This window comes from Cydia pomonella, chromosome 21 (assembly GCF_033807575.1).
Source record: "Cydia pomonella isolate Wapato2018A chromosome 21, ilCydPomo1, whole genome shotgun sequence".
NCBI classification, from domain to species: Eukaryota; Metazoa; Arthropoda; class Insecta; order Lepidoptera; family Tortricidae; genus Cydia; species Cydia pomonella.
In genome coordinates this window covers 14,149,409-14,167,107 of record NC_084723.1, presented here as the reverse complement: position 1 = coordinate 14,167,107, position 17,699 = coordinate 14,149,409, and the positions used below count along the sequence as shown (strand labels likewise).

Sequence of the window (17,699 nt, the reverse complement as noted above, 5' to 3'; positions counted from 1 at the left end):
TGGCGCTACAATAACTAGAATACTTGAAAAAAAAAATTAATCATAGACAGCGCACTTCACTCCGTCAATAACGCCTAGGTTCTTATAGTTTGTCAAAGGACGATCTCATGTCAACATAGACAGAGAGAATCATACTATCTTTGTTTTACACTAGTACTAGCACCCAAAAAAAAGGACGAGTATAGTTTTCTTTGTTCTTATTAACTGACAAATTGGTTTGACCAACTATAGCTACTCTAGCGCTACTCTGGAGAGATTTGGAATTATTATTTATAGCTGACAGCTGGACACTTTTGCAACAGTTCTGCCTAAGGAAATGTTCCTTGTCTCTACCTTCCATAATCTTGACAACATTTTCGTCACCATAGCAACCAAATCATTCAATCAATTTCGACCGACTTTTGCACATTTTTTTAACCAATTTACAACCATGGCGTGTAACGAAAATATAATCAAGAACATGGCAAATGAAATAACAAGGAATTGCCAAACGCATAATGTTCAAGTTGAACATGAATTTGTTATTTATATGATTGAGTTATTGTTGCTGAACCCGAAATATGGGAAGCTGTTTACGAAGACATTGAATAGGGATAATTTGGAATATTTTGTCAATGAATTTGTTTCTATGATGACTGGTAAGTACCACTTCTTTCTTATCTTAGCACTTTCCTGATTGCATCTTAAATGAGCTCGAATGCAATGAGAATTGCGTCTCATTCTCTTCTCTCACTAAGCAAAATGTGAGACGAAAATGCACATTGGACGAAGAAGTTGGAGAGGTGGAATACCACCCTAAGAAGGGCTTCACACACCTTACTTAATTCAGTAACAGGGGACTTACCGCGAAAACCGAATTACGCAAATTGCCGGGATCTTTCTCTTTTACTCTCAACAAGACGTAATTAGAGTGACAGAGAAAAATGCCCGCAATTGACGAACTTCGATTTTCGCGGTTGTAGCCCAGACAACAGGGATGCACTAATACGTAGAAGACGTATGCAAGATATGTCTATCGTATAGCTGCGTCCCAGTCGCCAGTTACTAAAATTAGGAAGGCTGCATGTGAAGCGCTATAGGTATATTTAACATATACTTTTTACAAAGAACGGGCATAGCCAAAATCCCGCAAACCACATCGTTCGTCTATATGCCTCTCCATCATTCGAGTACCGAAGCAGGAGCAATAGAGAGGCAAATAGAGGAACGAATGACCCTCAGAAACTATAAATATCGAAGACATAGTAACTTTTAATTAATTCGGTATGTTAGTTCGGTGCCTAGACAGCCAATAGGCGGTGCTAGAGGCGTGGGCGACGTGAGCAACCGCCTACGGCCTCGCGGTTCGAGGAGCCTCACGCCTCAAATACGTACATATAACTCGGATGCAATGTTAAAAAATATTCGTTTTATCTTGCGCCACCAGAGGGCCTCACTAATCGTACAGTCAAAAAATTAAAATTTTAACCTATTTCGTTTCATGTTGTTTGTCACAGTGACAAACAACATGAAAGTCGCTAGGGACCTCATACTATTGTTACTGTGACCAAGTACGAAATGGGTCTCAAATTAAAACTTTTGACTGTACCTTGCCCACACCAAATTTTGGCCTTGCCCCGCTACTGCTGGACAGGATTCTAAGGAGGAGGACATACCAAAATCCCAAGAATTCCTCATTTTCAGGCGACCAAACAACAATAAACACGCTCAAAATGCAATTCATCATCCAAACCAATTACGACAAACTTCCCAACCTGATCGACAAACACCTAGACTCCATTGAGACCACCCTTCGACCGCTCGTCACAGAGATCTTGGAGGGAGACCCGGAGCAGGGCGATGAGGCGGAGTTCAAGAAGCTGTTTCGGAAGATCTCGATTTATATTATATTAGCTAGTGGGCTAGGGAATCCCGGGATGATTATGGTGAGTTTGGAATTTTTGTAGACGTAGAACGATCGAGCTTGGGACCAGTGGATATCTGATCAAGTGATTTAAGATTGTAAAATTTTGATACAATGGCTCAAGCTTGTTGGTGCGCGCCTGAGTCGTGTCACGGTCGTATCAGAACAACATCAAAATGTTTACAAATCGTAAAATCTGAATTACGCTCCATTTCCACATTAAAGAAGAATCATTGGACCGTCTACCTATAATCGGCTACTAGGTATATGAATTGAGCAGAATTAAGATCCTGGACTAATAGTTTTCCTAGATTCCAGCTACGTCGTTGTTTTCAGACCTTGAAAGAAGGCATGGCCGCGCTAGAGAGCGTGTTCTCTCTAGAAGACTTACAACTATTCGTGGCACTGCCTCGCTCGGAGAAGAAAGAGCAGCTGACAGAGCTGCTGGCCATTGTGTCCGGCGTGCGGCTTTTTAACCGAGACTGCAAGAAGGGCGGCGATCAGATACCGGACCGTAAGGATACAAACTAATTGGACGCTCGCGTGCGGGAGGCGTCTGACGTGGCGGCTAATATATAGCAGCAACCATAATTAAGTTAAAATGCAAATATATTCGAGTGGCTTCAGTGCTCACGCTACAAATCCCTTGGACGCCCCGCTAAACGCGACCATGGTCGTTCGCCACTGCAATGAGACCGTACTTAGAGATTCACTCAAATGTTTGTAGAAAGACTTTAGCTCTAGGTACTCTAGTACCTACGCTTATTACTTACTTAAGACTAACTGTTATGCCGACGATCAAGCGGCTGTGTTTCTGGTTAAAAGATATTACAATCAGGCCAATTCCTGTTTTAGTTATAAGATTTGTTTTCAATATGATACAGATCTGTCAGAGTCAAAAGTGACTTTTTTGGTTGAAGAAATGTCACTTTTGGCACTGATAGATCAGTATCATTTTGGAAACCGATATAATAACTAGAACTAACATGTATAAAATAGATAGGTACTTTTACTTCAACATGCCAAACCAGGTGATTACATTGTAGTAATTATCTTCTGGTTCTGGTCAAACCTTAATTATAATCAAAGAAATATTTTGCTCTCGCCAGTGCCTTTCAACCTAGTGGATGCTGGCAAAGCCTGCCTCGCCGCTCTATCCAATTCGCTATTCGGAGTGATGCAACGAGTGAATACCCTCACAGCAGCCATTGAAGATACCATAGCAGTTGAGAGTGAGACAGGGAACGTGATGATAAAGTTACCGGACGACACGGAACTCTCTTTGTAAGTCAGTTATATGACAAAGAAAACGTGTGTCGGCTTAGCACATGTTGTTACCTCTCTCTTGCTCTTTTACGTATCATATGCTTGTTCTGTTCATATTTTCACCACGTCGTGCGTTGCCTTTTGTACGGGTCTGCCTAAAACGTAGCGTGACTTATTCGCTTTATGCCTAGACCAACCGAGAAATAGTCGCACTGAGACTTAGGCCTAATGAGTTTTTGTCCAAATGCGAATCTAGCACAAGAAGACTTAGGCCTCTTGCATTACACTTAAGTATGTATTAAGTTTTTATCCAAAAGCGAAACTAGCGTTACTTCTCCTATAATAGTTTCTTTTCCAAAAGCATTTCCTCTTAAACGTAACTTAGACGGAGCCCCGCCCTAACGAACCTAATCTACCTATTGACTAATTGTAATTTCCTAAAAACATTACACTTGGAGGGGGGATTAGACGACTAGGAATTTCGCTATGCGGAACAAACGCGTTTAGGGCGTAGATCGAGCTACTCAATGGTAATTAGGCGTATCGCGAAATGGACAAACAGCAGGCTTACTGCGTTTGGGACATATTGCGAAATAGGTAATATAAGTAATAGGTCGATACTTCGATAGCGATTCATGCGTCACCGTCGCGCGGAAATTGATAACCGATATGCGATTAACTGCTTTGAGCAGACTGAGAGCCGGCGCAGAATATACCCGAAGTGCCTTCTCTCTTCTCTTAAGTACCAAGTAGTTAAATAACAAATTAACCTCCTCTTTCCATTTCCAGAGAGAATTACCAACACATATTCAACCTTCTGGCCTTCAACCGTCAGTACGAAGTGATAATCCGAAGGTTGCTTAGCGACGTAGAACTGATGGTGTCCAGCGCCAACCTGTACGTGGATCGAGTGAGAGAAGCGCTGGAAAACTTGCATGCAGCTGTTAAATATAAGGCGGCTGTGCCAGTTGCTGTGGTTTTCGTAAGCATGTTTCGTTTCGCATGATTATGGGTTTGGACATTAAGCAATATCCGATGATGGTGTCTAACGCCAATCTGTACGTGGAGCGATCGTGAAGCGCTGGAGAATTTACATGCAACCATTAAGTGCAAGGCAGCTGTGCCTGTTGCTGTGAATGCTGTGGTTTTTATAAGCTTATTTCGCATGAGTATGGGTTTCGCTGTTACGTGATAATTCGAAGACTGCTCAGCGACGTAAAATTGTTGGTGTTTAACGCCAACCTGTACATGGAACGAGTAGGGAGGCGCTGGAAACTTGCATACTGCCGTCATTAAATATAAAGCGGCTGTGCCGATTGCTGTGGTTTTCGTTAGCTTCTTTCGCGTGAGTATGGGTTTGGACGTTAAGTAATATCAGTGATCACTTGATCAGCGATGTGGAGCTAATGGTGTCCAACGCTAACCTTTACGTAGAGCGAGTGAGGGAGGCGCTGGAGAATCTACACGCTGCCATCAAATAATATATAAAGTGGCTGTGCCGCGATGCGATTACAGTGGTTTTTGTGAGCTATGCACAGACCAAGTTTCTGTGGAGCTATCCTTCTTTCGCAGGCGTATGGGTTAAGACGTTAGAAATGGCGCCCGATATTTTTTGCATTTAAATGCACGAAGTGAATCAGACTCGGTAACTTAAATCTTGTATTTCAAAGTTTGAGCAGACTTGTTAGAGGAGATTTACCTAAATATTTTCATATATTATTACCTACCAACAAAATACTAAATTTAAATATTTTTTCTAACGTCGCTACAAAAGCACCTTAGAAAAGCAGTCTTAAAAAATGTGGATTTATTCCTCTTAATCCGCTTTAGCCTCCATTTTATTATCTTTCAGCCTCTATTCGGCCGCCTCTGGCACACGTGGCGCGGCATGCAGAACATCATGTACCTCGTCTCCACTGTGAACCGTGTTATGTCCGCCTTGGCCAACCTTCAAGGTCAAATGCAGATGCCCTCGGATACTTTGGACATCATGTTAGCAGGTAACATGATGTGCCTTGCAGTGGCGGCGCGTCACAAATATTCGTAGGGAACCCGGAGCTAATTTTGATTTCCTTTTCTCTATGAACCGATCATGAAAGTACTCAACAGGCTGAAATTAGACAAGCCGGTGGGAATCGAGTTCTTTGAACGATCCGCCACTGGTGCCTTGTATAATATAATCGGACATCGGGTTTTAGGGGGCAACATTTAATGACAGGTAGGGACTCGTATGTTGGCAACTCCAACAGGAATATTCATTCATTCATGCATTCGTTCTTACGCTTGCTCCGTTCTCGACGGTCGGGGAATCTGTCGCCATGTAAATAAATAAATATTAAATAAATATATATTATAGGACATTATTACACAAATTGACTAAGTCCCACAATAAGCCACATAAGCTCTTGTGTTGCGGGTACTTAGACATCGAAATATATAATACATACTTAAATACATAGAAATATCCATCACTCAGAAACAAATATCCATGCTCATCACACGAATAAATGCCCTTACCAGGATTTGAACCCGGGACCATCGGCTTCATAGGCAGGGTCACTAAGCACTAGGCCAGACAGGTCGTCGTCGTCAAATGTTAAGTGCATAAATATATTTCCGTGCTATAATTATTAAATCATGTGACCATCAAGACGGCTTTCTGTACTTCGCCCTTCAACGGAACCAGCCACTAGATCTCCGCTGAACATTGGTCCTTCGAACCGGATACCTACCAATAAACAGCTAACGATGCTTTTCCCGTATACTATTAGTAATACTATGGCGTTCAAAGGGCTAAAAATTGTAATGACATCTCTACAACTAAAAACATAAATGTAGGTATCTGTTTTGACAGGCAAGATAATAACGACTGATCAGGAGCGTATGTCGCGAACCATCAGCATTGAGGAGCGACTAAGCATGGGGGCCTTGAGGTACTACGTGCAAGATACTCCGTTAACCAGCGAGAAGCATACGCAGGTAGCGTATACATTACAGTATTTATTTAATTTTAACATCTGTGCCACAGAAACCTCGTCACCGTAATGTACCAACCAATCAAACTATAGCTAGGTACCTTCTATTCTTTATGAAACATCAAAAAAATTTGATACTATGAAGTTAGTGTGAATAATAGCGGAGTCAGTGTGTGAATCTCCCGCTCCTTATATCTAGTATATCTCTTATAGCTCCATGTATAAATAAATATGTACGTGTGCGCGGCTGGTGCGCCGTGGTGGCGCCGCGCCGCCATGTTGTCCGGGTGAGAGTATTAATGAATGAATGAAAACATTTCCTTCAGGCAACTAGTGGCCCATAAATAAATATCTTAAAAACTAACATACATATTATAACAATATATTTTACAATTAAAAACTAAAAATAACATTATGGTTGCGATGCATTACGCAACCCCGCAGTCTCGGAGCCGGCCGCGGAACAGCCGAAACTTGACACTCCTCGGCCAAAACTCCTCCTTGTTGAAGGTCGCTAGATGTTCAGTTGATAATGAGTTATGGCCCTTACCGTGCGAATCATGCGCAGCGAAAGTCGGGAAGGAAGCAGCACAAAAACCGACAAACGAAGAGGAACAAGTCGCGAATTCAAGGTGCAAGAGATTTGGAGATCGGCTCGACACTTGCGCGTAAAAGATTCACGCACGTAGTGAATGGGTCTAGAAAATAAGGCTTTTATATTTTAATTTCCTTTTTCCAGTACCTCGGATTCTGCGCTCTCTGTTTATGCGCTGGGGCGCTCGTCCCCGGCAACCCGCGGTTCGGTCTCATCAAACATGGCGGCCGCCGGTTTGCGTTCTGCTCCGTCAAGATGGCGACGCAGTTTAGCAAGGAACCGCAGCGGTATGACATGATTCCTTACCCTTTGACTAACACAGCCGGCTAGAGACGACATATATAATTATTAGTGATTGCTTTCGGAGACAGATCATAAAATCCAGGTGTGGAGCATCCACCGATGACCACGATCCTCAGTCATGAGGGAGCGTCCACAGATTACTTTCTGCTAATCTAGTCCCATTAGGCAGTTGGAAACAACTGGGAATATGAGTTTTGAGATTTCGATAATCAAACCCTTATCTGAGAGAAGCACGATACAAAAAGAGTTACTAGCGTACCTTCATTTGCTACAACATTTTTCTATAGCTACGTGAACGAGGTCCTGGACTACGCCCGGAACAACCCTCATGTCATCAATCTGCTCAACATTTGGGAGGCTGTTTACAATGTGCGAGACGTGGATAGTCTGGTCGTCAAGTATGTGAAGAAGAGTAAGTATAATGTAAACACAAACTGGCAATATTCGTTTAGTTAGAGAATACACTGTCGACAGCAGTCATCATGTCATCAGCATCATATATTTTTTAGGTAGCCTAATTTACTATCCCACTGCTGGGCAAAGTCCTACCCTTCTTTCTTCCACTCAACCGGATAAAATGCGTCGCGCCATCGCCTTTTCGGTCTGCCTGCACCATCGATGGTGTTCCGTGGGTCCCACTCGGTAACAATTTTAACCCACCGCCCAGTCTCACTTTAGCTTAGCGGTCTTTACACCTACATGTACAACTCGAGTTCCAAGATCCGAAGGGCTGTCAAAAAACGGACTATTCGGTCGGCTTTTCATATCGATTGACTCCCCCCTATTGGTAAATCGGTCTCTAGTTAGGTCCACTGCTATCGTAACAGTAACTACTTATAACATGCCGAGGATGTCCACGATAATATAGGTAGTGATCGCTTACTCTGCGTGTTACAGTCAAGGTGCACGAGAAGGAAATCCAGACGGAGGCGCACCCGATACCCGAATACAAGGAGAAGAACTACCACTGGGATTTGTGGGAGTGGAAGCGGCGCGCTTGTCAATGGGTATATTTAGAGACGTATCTATCTATCAAACACAGGTGTATTGAGGAATAAGATAGGCCTACCTCATCTATCGCTACTAAGTACGGTCCTGTGCAACATATCCTCAGCCTGTGGAAATTTTGGTTTTGATCCTGTGGTCCACAGTTACAGTCCTAAATTTGGTTATTGTCTATCGCACTACTGATAGGTACCACCAGTAAGGTTTAGTAGGAGTCCACTGGGACAGTATTTCGCACGTGAGATAGACCACACATCCCTAATTAATAAACCTAGTTTTAAAAAAGACGGATAGTCTTATCTCGCGCGCGAGATATTATTGCGGTGCACACGTGCTAGGCCTACTGAGCGAAAGAGCACTCTTAGATAGATTGGGCAATATTTAGCTTAAGACAACAGAGTTCAACCAGGGATCGGAAACCGGTATTTTTTGTATGGGAACGAAAACGGTATTTTTTCGTTCTTTGTTAATTATTTCATTCCTAATCGGGCAATCTAATAATACGAAGTCGTTATCTAAAAACACAACCGAGTCCTACATTTTGAGTATAAAATAAACCGAAATATATGGTTATTTCGATGTTTTTGCAAAAAACCGGTTCCGATCCCTGAGTTCAACTAAGACTTCATTATCTCCTAAAATTTTCAGGCGTCAATAGTGAACTGCCGTACCAAATCCACCCAAACCAACTACAGCCACCTCCGCTCCGAGATCCACTGTCAGACCGTCGAGCCCCGGGACAAGTGTTACCAGACTAGGAAAGAATCGGGGATGACCACGGACTTCAGTAACAACTTTATTTGGGGGCTGAGAGGGAAGGTTGGGTACGGGCAGCACTGGATGGACTTTGTTCAGAAGAGTCATCCGGAGAAGTTAGAAGGTGAGAGATCTACTCTTATTACTCGTGTGACAAATGTGACTGAAAGTTGTGAATTCCTTGAAGCCTTTGAAAGACGAGGAAAGATACGAGGGTGACTGCGGACTTCAGTAACAACTTTATTTGGGGGCTGAGGGAAGGTTGGGTACGGGCAGCACTGGATGGACTTTGTTCAGAAGAGTCATCCGGAGAAGTTAGAAGGTGAGAGATCTACTCTTATTACTCGTGTGACAAATGTGACTGAAAGTTGTGAATTCCTTGAAGCCTTTGAAAGACTAGGAAAGATACGAGGGTGACTGCGGACTTCAGTAATAACTTTATTTGGGGGCTGAGAGGGAAAGGTAAGATTGAGAACGTAAAAAAGTCTGGAGTTTATAAGTTAACCCGTGAAGACTGCACAGTAGGGGGAATGGCCAACGTATAGGTAAATATAGCCGACCATTCTAGAGAGCTCATTCAGTTGTCGGTCGTCAGACCGTCAACATCTGAGGCTGCCTCGTAGAGTGGTTTGTTATATTTATTTTTGGGGTGGGATCATTAATTGCATGTAAAAATACGCAAGTAAGTAAGTATAACTGGTTGGCAGTGATGACTAGCATTTTTTTCGCGGATTAGCAAAGTAATATTTTTTTTGTTTTAATTAGTATGGATTTCCGCAAAGTAACGCCTGATTGTATTAATTAGTTCTACCGATTCATTTACATGTTACGTTCTCCAGTCCAAACCTTCACTGCGTGCACGTGGCCGTGCGAGCCAGGCACGCCTCCCTCAGATACCGACTTCAAGGAACAGACCAAGCTGAAGGGAGGAGATATCAATATGAGCACAGCCACTGTCAAAAGCACGCGGTTTTCAGCTCTCGATTTTCGCTGGTTTAAATATTAGGGGATATTACGCAAAACTCTGGGTAGCGCCACTAGCACAAACAGGACAAACCGCCTTGGTATTGGTACATTAATGTCATATCAAAGAGAATTTGAAATAGAGGTGGATTGTCAAAGAAAACTTTGTAGCCACAGTATATTTACTGCCATCTTTCGACACATGATAAACACTTTTAGAACGCCATTTGACTTTGATCCTTATTCTTTCACTGATATTTGTTAAATGTATATGTGACATTGAGCCCTCTCAGTAGGAAGGTTTGGCAGTAAATCGTCCTGAGTGGCGCAGGCTGGTGCAGAGCAATGTGCGCGATTTCGAGGAGCAACGTAATGCTGACCTCGAAAACGCGACGAGCTGAAAACACGCCAATCTGCGTCCATTCACTACCACGTAGCTGGTGTCCTCAATGTGCGCGGGGGTCCACCTCGAAGATCGGCTACGTCAGCCATCTTCGGGCGCATGAGCGCCGAGCTAACTAGGACTCAAAATGGTCGCCATGGTCGAAATCGGCCGGAAGGATGAGGGGGGTCAAATATCAATAAGTGTCGCCATCTAATAGATCAAAGGCCAAAGGTATGGCAGCATCGTTTCGAGTGATTCTGGCGTTCTAAAAGTATTAATAATATGTCGAAAGATGGCAGTAAATTACTGTGGCTACACTAATTTTACTTAAAATACACCTCTATTTCAAATTCTCAATGAGTTATACAATGTACCTACGGCCACGTCGGTCACGGACTTTAATTGCTGATCCATTTAGGGTTCAAGCTAATCTGGTTGTCAATACTGACAGTATAAAATGTCCAATGTTAACCTTGTAGTCTGATATAAGACATACAATATCCAGCTCATTTAGCCGCAGTCTGAAATAAGACAAAACTTCGTGTAACTTCGTACAGGCGGCGACACGAGCGCGCTCGATGAAACATAAGGGTAAAAGTTTTAAAGTCCCCGGCAAGCTCGGTCGGAAATATCTGAACACGCCTCTATTGTCAATGTGATAGATTGCGTGCTCATATATTTTTGAGCAGTTTGCCCGTCCCGATATATCTGATGGTAACTTTATAAGCTAAATGAAGTTCGGGTTACAGGAGAGATATAGGAAATTATGTAAACAAGGTTGATTTTAGAAAATACTTATTTAATAATCATTAATACATTGTTTAATAAATCGTTATTGTTAAATTGTGTTACTTATTTATGATATTAAAATAAGACCTATAGTAATGAATGAATTTCATAAAAACTGCTCACATAAAATGTAGGTACCTACACTACCGGTCAAAAGTTTAAGTTCACCTCTTGTTTTTAACCGACTTCAAAAAAGGAGGAGGTTCTCAGTTTGACTGTTTTTTTGTATGTATGTTACTCGATATCTCCGAGAATCGTGAACCGATTTTCAAATATTTTTTTTAATCGAACGGGTATAACCCCGAGATGGTCCCGTTGGCACCAAATCGGGGTCTGATATATTCATTTATTCACTTAAATACACTGCAAGTTTACAGTATGCCATCACACCAAAGCACTTACACGCTAAATTATTAATTATAGGGAGCGTGCATGAACTGTAGGAGGCAGCACAGGAGCTGTCAGATTTTTGGCGCGAAGCGTAAATGTGATGTTTATTGTTCTGATGTAGCCCACAAGATGGCAGAACCTACTATGCACAAGAAAACACTTGGACGTTTACATGTGCCTGTTTATGGTTCCGATTCAGACCACAAGATGGCAGACCCTCCAACGCGCACGGTCCCTATACATAAAGAGATCTTGGAGAAATCGAGGGAACTCTTCAAATGTTATAGGTACATCTATGGCGCTTTTGGTAATATTTGAAATCGGTTTTATTTTTTGTTAAAAAGTTTTATTTGGTACTAAATGAGTACTTTTGTGCGATTTTTTTTGCATGTCGGATGTCGAAATTGGTTTGATCCGTTATTGTTTTGAAATTTGTTACTAATTTGTACCAAAAAAACACGGGATGAACTTAAAACTTTTGACTGGTAGTGTGTTATTTCCTTTTAAATCCATCGGTTATCCTTCAAAATGTAGTACCACGGAAACCTAGAAAACTTTCTATAGAAAGCTTTCGTATAAAATTTAAACTACATCAAAATTATATGACTGACTTGTAGAGAATGCCTTTTGGCATTAAGTCCGTCTTTTGTGCGATAAGTTTTCTTTTGTGCAATAAAGTTTAAATAAATATAAGTAAACAATACCACGTTGAATACAGACACTACAGACTTGGCAATATGTATGTAACATTTGTGGAGTTACATGAGACTATAGGCTATGGAGACTGCTCACCATCAGGCAGGCTGCATGTTGCTTTGTCACCAACTTTGTATAATAAGTCATTGGCATATTTTTGTAGGAAAATGACCACTTGCATAAAACTGTTGTTAAGGTGCCAACAACAGATCTTATTAGAAATAGCAAAGAATTTGAAATAGAGGTGAATTGTCAAAATAAATTTTGTAGCCGCAGTAAATTTACTGCCATCTTTCATGATTAAAACTTTTAGAACGCCATTTGACTTTGATCCTTATAATTTTACTAATATGTGTCAGATTAAATAACACGTTTACTGTCCGTGCCCCGTATATGGGTCAAGCCTTTATAAAGTCGTAAGGTTAACAATAGGGTTGTTTCCAATTTTTTGAAACGCTTATATTACGTTCTATATTAACTAAAAGTTGCCCCTAAAATTCAACTTTTATACTAAAAACGGCTTTAAATAGCCTCGTAAGGCCCAAGGTCCTACCTATAGGACTTATTCAGTTCGATGAAATTTAAATCATATTCAATTAGGACAGAGTTGCATTTGTTTTGTTTCGTGCAATTTTCAAACAAAACAAAATCTACTGTATTCCGTGCACTATAGGTTCAAATTTCAGTGGCAAATTTTGGATTTTTCATTTCTATGGCTGGGCCTTAAGAGGATATGTTAAATTAACTAAATATATTTCGACGGATGCTTTCGCGCCCAAAACGCTCTTTGAAAATTGTGTGACGTCACAGTTTACGGTTTGACACATAACTACATACACACGTAGAAGATACGAACTGTCAACTGACATTTGTCATTTGTTGTTTATCGCCTAACTGTCAACAGTGTCAATCCGAGAGTTGTGACGTCATCAGAATCTTCAAAGACGTTTCGAGTTTGGTCACGTGACGTGTGCCAAAAGATATTTTAAATTCAATATTTACAAAAATATGGTCATTACAGGTCCCCTAAAAGTAGTTTAACATGTTCTTATAATCCAAAAGAATTTATTGGGATACAATTCTGTCCTAAGATTTGTAGATGGAAACAAACCCTATTCAGATTGGGACAGTGAACGTGTTAAATATCAAAGCGGCGGCGCATCGTTTCGAGCGATGGCGCCATAATCTTTAAGTTGTGCCCGGTAAAATGGCGCCACTTTTTGATATTTAATAAATTGAACACATATCAGTGAAACAATAAGGATCAAAGTCAAACGGCGTTCTTAATCATGTGTCGAAAGATGGCAGTAAATTTACGTGGCTTGAAAGCTTTCTTTGACAATACACCTCTATTTCAAATTCTTTTTTGGGAATAGCGACTAGCCCCGGCTTCGCACGCGTTAACAAATTATACACCAAAACCAATCCAGGATCACTCTATTAATAGATGAAAACCGCATATGAAAATCCATTCAGTAGTTTCAGAGTTTATCGCGAACATACAGACAGACGCGGCAGGGGACATTGTTATTGTTATATAAGTAGGTAGTGATAGGTGATCACCTACTTTACTATTTACTTATTCATTACAAATTTTTATGGGACAATTATTGATTTCAAATTCTTATAAAAATATGACGGACTCTTGAGCTTTTGAACGCCACCGTCGGCTATACTTGACAAGGGGTACCTACCGTACCTACTGATATTCCAATTAGGTTTACTATTAACTTCTACCGTCACATAAGGTTGAAGGTGTTTTATCTCCTGGTAGCACTCAGGAGTTCCCTCGCTTCTCTCGCGAGAGTGATGTCTTCAGCCCGCTGCTGCAGCGACAGGGCTTCAGCTCTGAGGGTCTCCAGGGTCGAGGCCAGCAGCGCTAAGGACTTGGGATAGCATGCTTCGGGTATGGAGAGTTTGTTGAATTTTGCCTGGAAAAAATAATACATTACTTGACAAAAGTTACAAGTTAAATGGTTGTAAAATGTTATCTGACTGTAATTTATTTGTCATACAGAATCTAATTATGATTAAAAGTCTGTACCTATAAATGTGACCTAAGCTGTCCAAGTTGAATCGACTGACACCTAATTAAACCTTTGACCGTACAAAATGAATCTTGATGCATTCTTATAAAGTTTACTATTAAATGTAGTGGTCAAAAGAAAATATGCTGTGCATACAGCAAAAATAATCCACAGACAAACATAGGTGCAGATAAAATTGCTAAATTACACATCACAATTTTGCCGTAGTTGGGTAAAACACTAAGTAATCGTAATAGTATTTTATTTAACGACCAGTTTGGCCTAGTCACTAGTGGGTAGTGACCCTGCCTACGAAGCTGATGGTTACGGGTTCAAATCCTGGTAAGGGCATTTATTTGTGTGATGAGCATGGATATTTGTTCCTGAGTGGATATGGGTTTTTTTCTATGTATTTAAGTATTTATAAATATTTATATATTATATATATCGTTGTCTAAGTACCCTCAACACAAGCCTTATTGAGCTTACTGTGGGACTTAGTCAATTTGTGTAATAATGTCCTATAATATTTATTTATTTATTAATTTTATTGGGTTTAGTCCGGTTTCCTAACAAAGTTTTCTTCACCAAAAAGCTTACAGATAAACAAGAGTCCACCCGCAGCCTTCATAATATAAATAAAAAAACCGGGCAAGTGCGAGTCGGACTCGCGCACGAAGGGTTCCGAACCATTATTTATAAAAACGGCAAAAAATATATGTTTGTTGTATGGGAGCCCCCTTAAATATTTATTTTATTCTGTTTTTAGTATTTGTTGTTATAGCGGCAATAGAAATACATCATCTGTGAAAATTTCAGCTGTCTAACTATCACGGTTCATGAGATACAGCCTGGTGACAGACGGACGGACGGACAGCGAAGTCTCAGTAATAGGATCCCGTTTGACCCTTTGGATACGGAACCCTAAAAATAGACAAGAAAGTACAAAACGATGGCAAATTTCTTCATCTTATTAGTTCTTACGAGTTTCCGATTTCCTAGACTATCTAAATCAAACATAACAGGTTTTAGCTCTTACCTTAGCCAACTCACAGCTCTCCTCATAAGCAAACACCTTCTGCCTCATCTGCCGTACCAAGTCCTGAATATTCTCCGGATTAGGGTTCTGCTTCCTCAAACTCTCCCTCGAGCCTGCCAGTTCCCTCCTCAACTCCTCCATAAACTTGTTATTACGGTCTATTTTGGCTTGCAACACATCATTCTTTTGTGTAAGTTTGAGGAGCTCGTATTCGTCGTCTAGTTCATCTGCGAGTTCTCGAGAATGACGTAGGGAGATGGCGATTGGGTCGAGTTGGACGATGTCCAATGCTTGTTGTTGAGCAGCTTTTAGGAGGAGCTGTTGCGTTTTTTGAGGGAGGGCGTCGATGGATATGTTGAGTTTTGTGAGCGTCTCCGTCGTTACTGCGGCTGGTGGATTGAAAAAAAAAAACTAAGATCTCTCCATTATCATTTGACTAAAAGTATCACTAACAGAAGTTCTCTAACTTGCTTTCAATATAGGTGGAAGTAATGGAAGAAATTAGTTTGTCAGTAATGTAGATTAATACCTAGTAAAAACTTAGTACAGGCACACCATTGGATCGAATTCCAATTCCAACTGCAACTTATATGGAGAAGTTTTGCAGCATTCTTAAATAGCAGGCTAAGTTGTAGAAAACGGGTTACGCAGGTTAAACAGGTTACGAGAAGGTAATAAATAAACAAAAATCACATCTAAATATAAATTTATTTACTAAATTAAACTACTTCTAAACTAGGAAAATCAACAAGCGTCTCTATTCTCTTAGCAACATTGAGAAGCAATTCTTCCGACATCTTCGGTCCCATCAACTGAATGGACAATGGCATCTTGTTCTTTGAGAGGCGGATTGGTATTGAAACTGCTGGCACTCCAGCCATATTCGCTGGTTGGGTGCAGTAGTCCTGGAACGCACACTGATCCCGATTATGCTTCGACACAAATTCATCTAATAAAGGTGCATCTGACAATGTTGTTGGTGTCAAAAGCAAGTCAACTTCATTGAAAACTTTCTTAAAATCATCTGCAATCATCCTGCGTAGCTTTAAAGCTTTTATAAAATATTTTTCGTAATTTCTTGTTAGTAAAAAGTAGTTACCAGCGAAAATTCTAGATCGGACAACTTGGTTGAAGCCTTCTGAGCGAGATGAAGCATAAAGCTCTTCAGTTGAGTAGTCTTCTTTAGTTCTAAGTCCATATTGTATTCCATCGTATCTTGCCATATTACTGGCGACTTCACATTGGTTTAAAATTGAGTATACCGTTATTGATACTGACGTATTTGGCATGGAAACTGTTTGAACCGTTGCTTGTTCATTCTCCAACAGATTTGTGACTAATCTCCAAGTATCTACAATATCTTCTGACATTCCTGGACAGTGGTACTCTTTAGGAATCCCAATCTTAATTTTTGACATATCAAAATTGGTATCCAAAGTAATTGAAGTGAATTCTCTTTTAATTGTAGTTGAATCTAATTCATCCGGCCCTGCTACGCAGTTTAAAATATTGACAGCATCATCTACTTTCCTAGTCATAATGCCTGGTACATCCATTGAGTTTACAAGAGGTATTAATCCGTATCTTGAAACTAAACCATATGTAGGTTTTAAACCAACAATACCGCAAAGTGCTGCAGGGTTTCGGGTAGAACCACCTGTGTCTGATCCGATGGCAGCTACACAAGCTCCAGAGCTGACTGCTACAGCGCTGCCACCTGAGCTGCCTCCAGCAATCCTCCAGCAGGCTTTATACCCCCAAGGGTTCCGAGTTGGGCCAAATATTGAGTCAACAGTGCCTGCGCCCATAGCAAATTCATCTAGATTACATTTTCCTATCAGACAAGCCCCTGAATCACGTAATCTTGAATATACAGTAGCATCATACGTTGGTACGAAGTTCAAAAGCATGTTCGATGCGCAAGTGGTACGTATGTTTTTGGTGCAGAAATTGTCTTTCATACCAACGGTAATGCCGTCTAGAGGTTTGGTTTCCTTGTCGATATAGAACCGTTTTTCACTCTCAATTCCATGGTTTTCAGCTACGTCTTCAGTTAAAGTCACAAATGCATTTAAGTCGCGGTTTTGCTTTGCATTTTGTAAACACAAGTCTACGAAACTTGTCGGCGTCAGCAATTTATCGCGGTAAGCTTTATGTATTTCTTTTATGGTGTAAGTTGTTAACTTATTCATTTTAGCACGATTTAATTTAAAATGAATTAATTTTTAAAGTCTCGTCATGAGGTTAGAAATATCAGAAATACAACAGCTGACGTATAATACGACCAGATACTGTGCACACGTTGACATAACATTAAAAGAATTAGTGGAGTATTCTCAATTTTGTTGTATAATGTCAAACGATAATAAAATTTTCGAGGATTTTCACTCACCTGTAGCTAAATGTTCTTGTTTATCCTTATCAGCTATTTGTAAATGTAGTTTCATGAGTTCTTCGCCACTAACACACGTATTTTCCATGATTTGACTCATTCTCTTTTCTTTCACACAACAAACAAATAAATGAAATAAATACGTTTGGTTTTTAAAATTTGACAAATCTTCGCAACTCGCAACAATGGAGTTGCTAGTGTGTTCAAGGCCGTTA

General features: G+C 40.6%; 2 protein-coding genes across 3 annotated transcripts; one reads left to right on the top strand and one right to left on the bottom strand.

The window, feature by feature from the left end:
- The first annotated feature begins 231 nt into the window (after positions 1–231).
- Positions 232–10,994, top strand: LOC133529689 (cilia- and flagella-associated protein 206-like). Its single transcript, XM_061867466.1, has 12 exons — positions 232–638; positions 1,684–1,925; positions 2,240–2,417; positions 3,013–3,187; positions 3,959–4,151; positions 5,022–5,169; positions 6,024–6,148; positions 6,884–7,026; positions 7,330–7,454; positions 7,940–8,049; positions 8,696–8,927; positions 9,643–10,994. Exons 1-12 carry the CDS (start codon positions 317–319, stop codon positions 9,807–9,809), a joined length of 2,160 nt encoding a protein of 719 aa, XP_061723450.1. The 5' UTR covers positions 232–316; the 3' UTR covers positions 9,810–10,994.
- LOC133529690 (glutamyl-tRNA(Gln) amidotransferase subunit A, mitochondrial) lies at positions 10,930–17,699 on the bottom strand. Of its 2 annotated transcripts, XM_061867468.1 has the most exons (3): positions 17,485–17,699; positions 15,093–15,481; positions 10,930–13,957 (listed from the first exon to the last, which is right to left on the bottom strand). In XM_061867468.1, the coding sequence occupies exons 1-3, from the start codon at positions 17,582–17,584 to the stop codon at positions 13,787–13,789; spliced, it is 660 nt and encodes a 219-aa protein (XP_061723452.1). In that variant the 5' UTR covers positions 17,585–17,699; the 3' UTR covers positions 10,930–13,786. The 2 variants fall into 2 exon arrangements, with proteins under 2 accessions (XP_061723452.1, XP_061723451.1); XM_061867467.1 differs by lacking the exons at positions 10,930–13,957; positions 17,485–17,699 and adding an exon at positions 15,808–17,453 and having other exon boundaries at positions 15,343–15,481.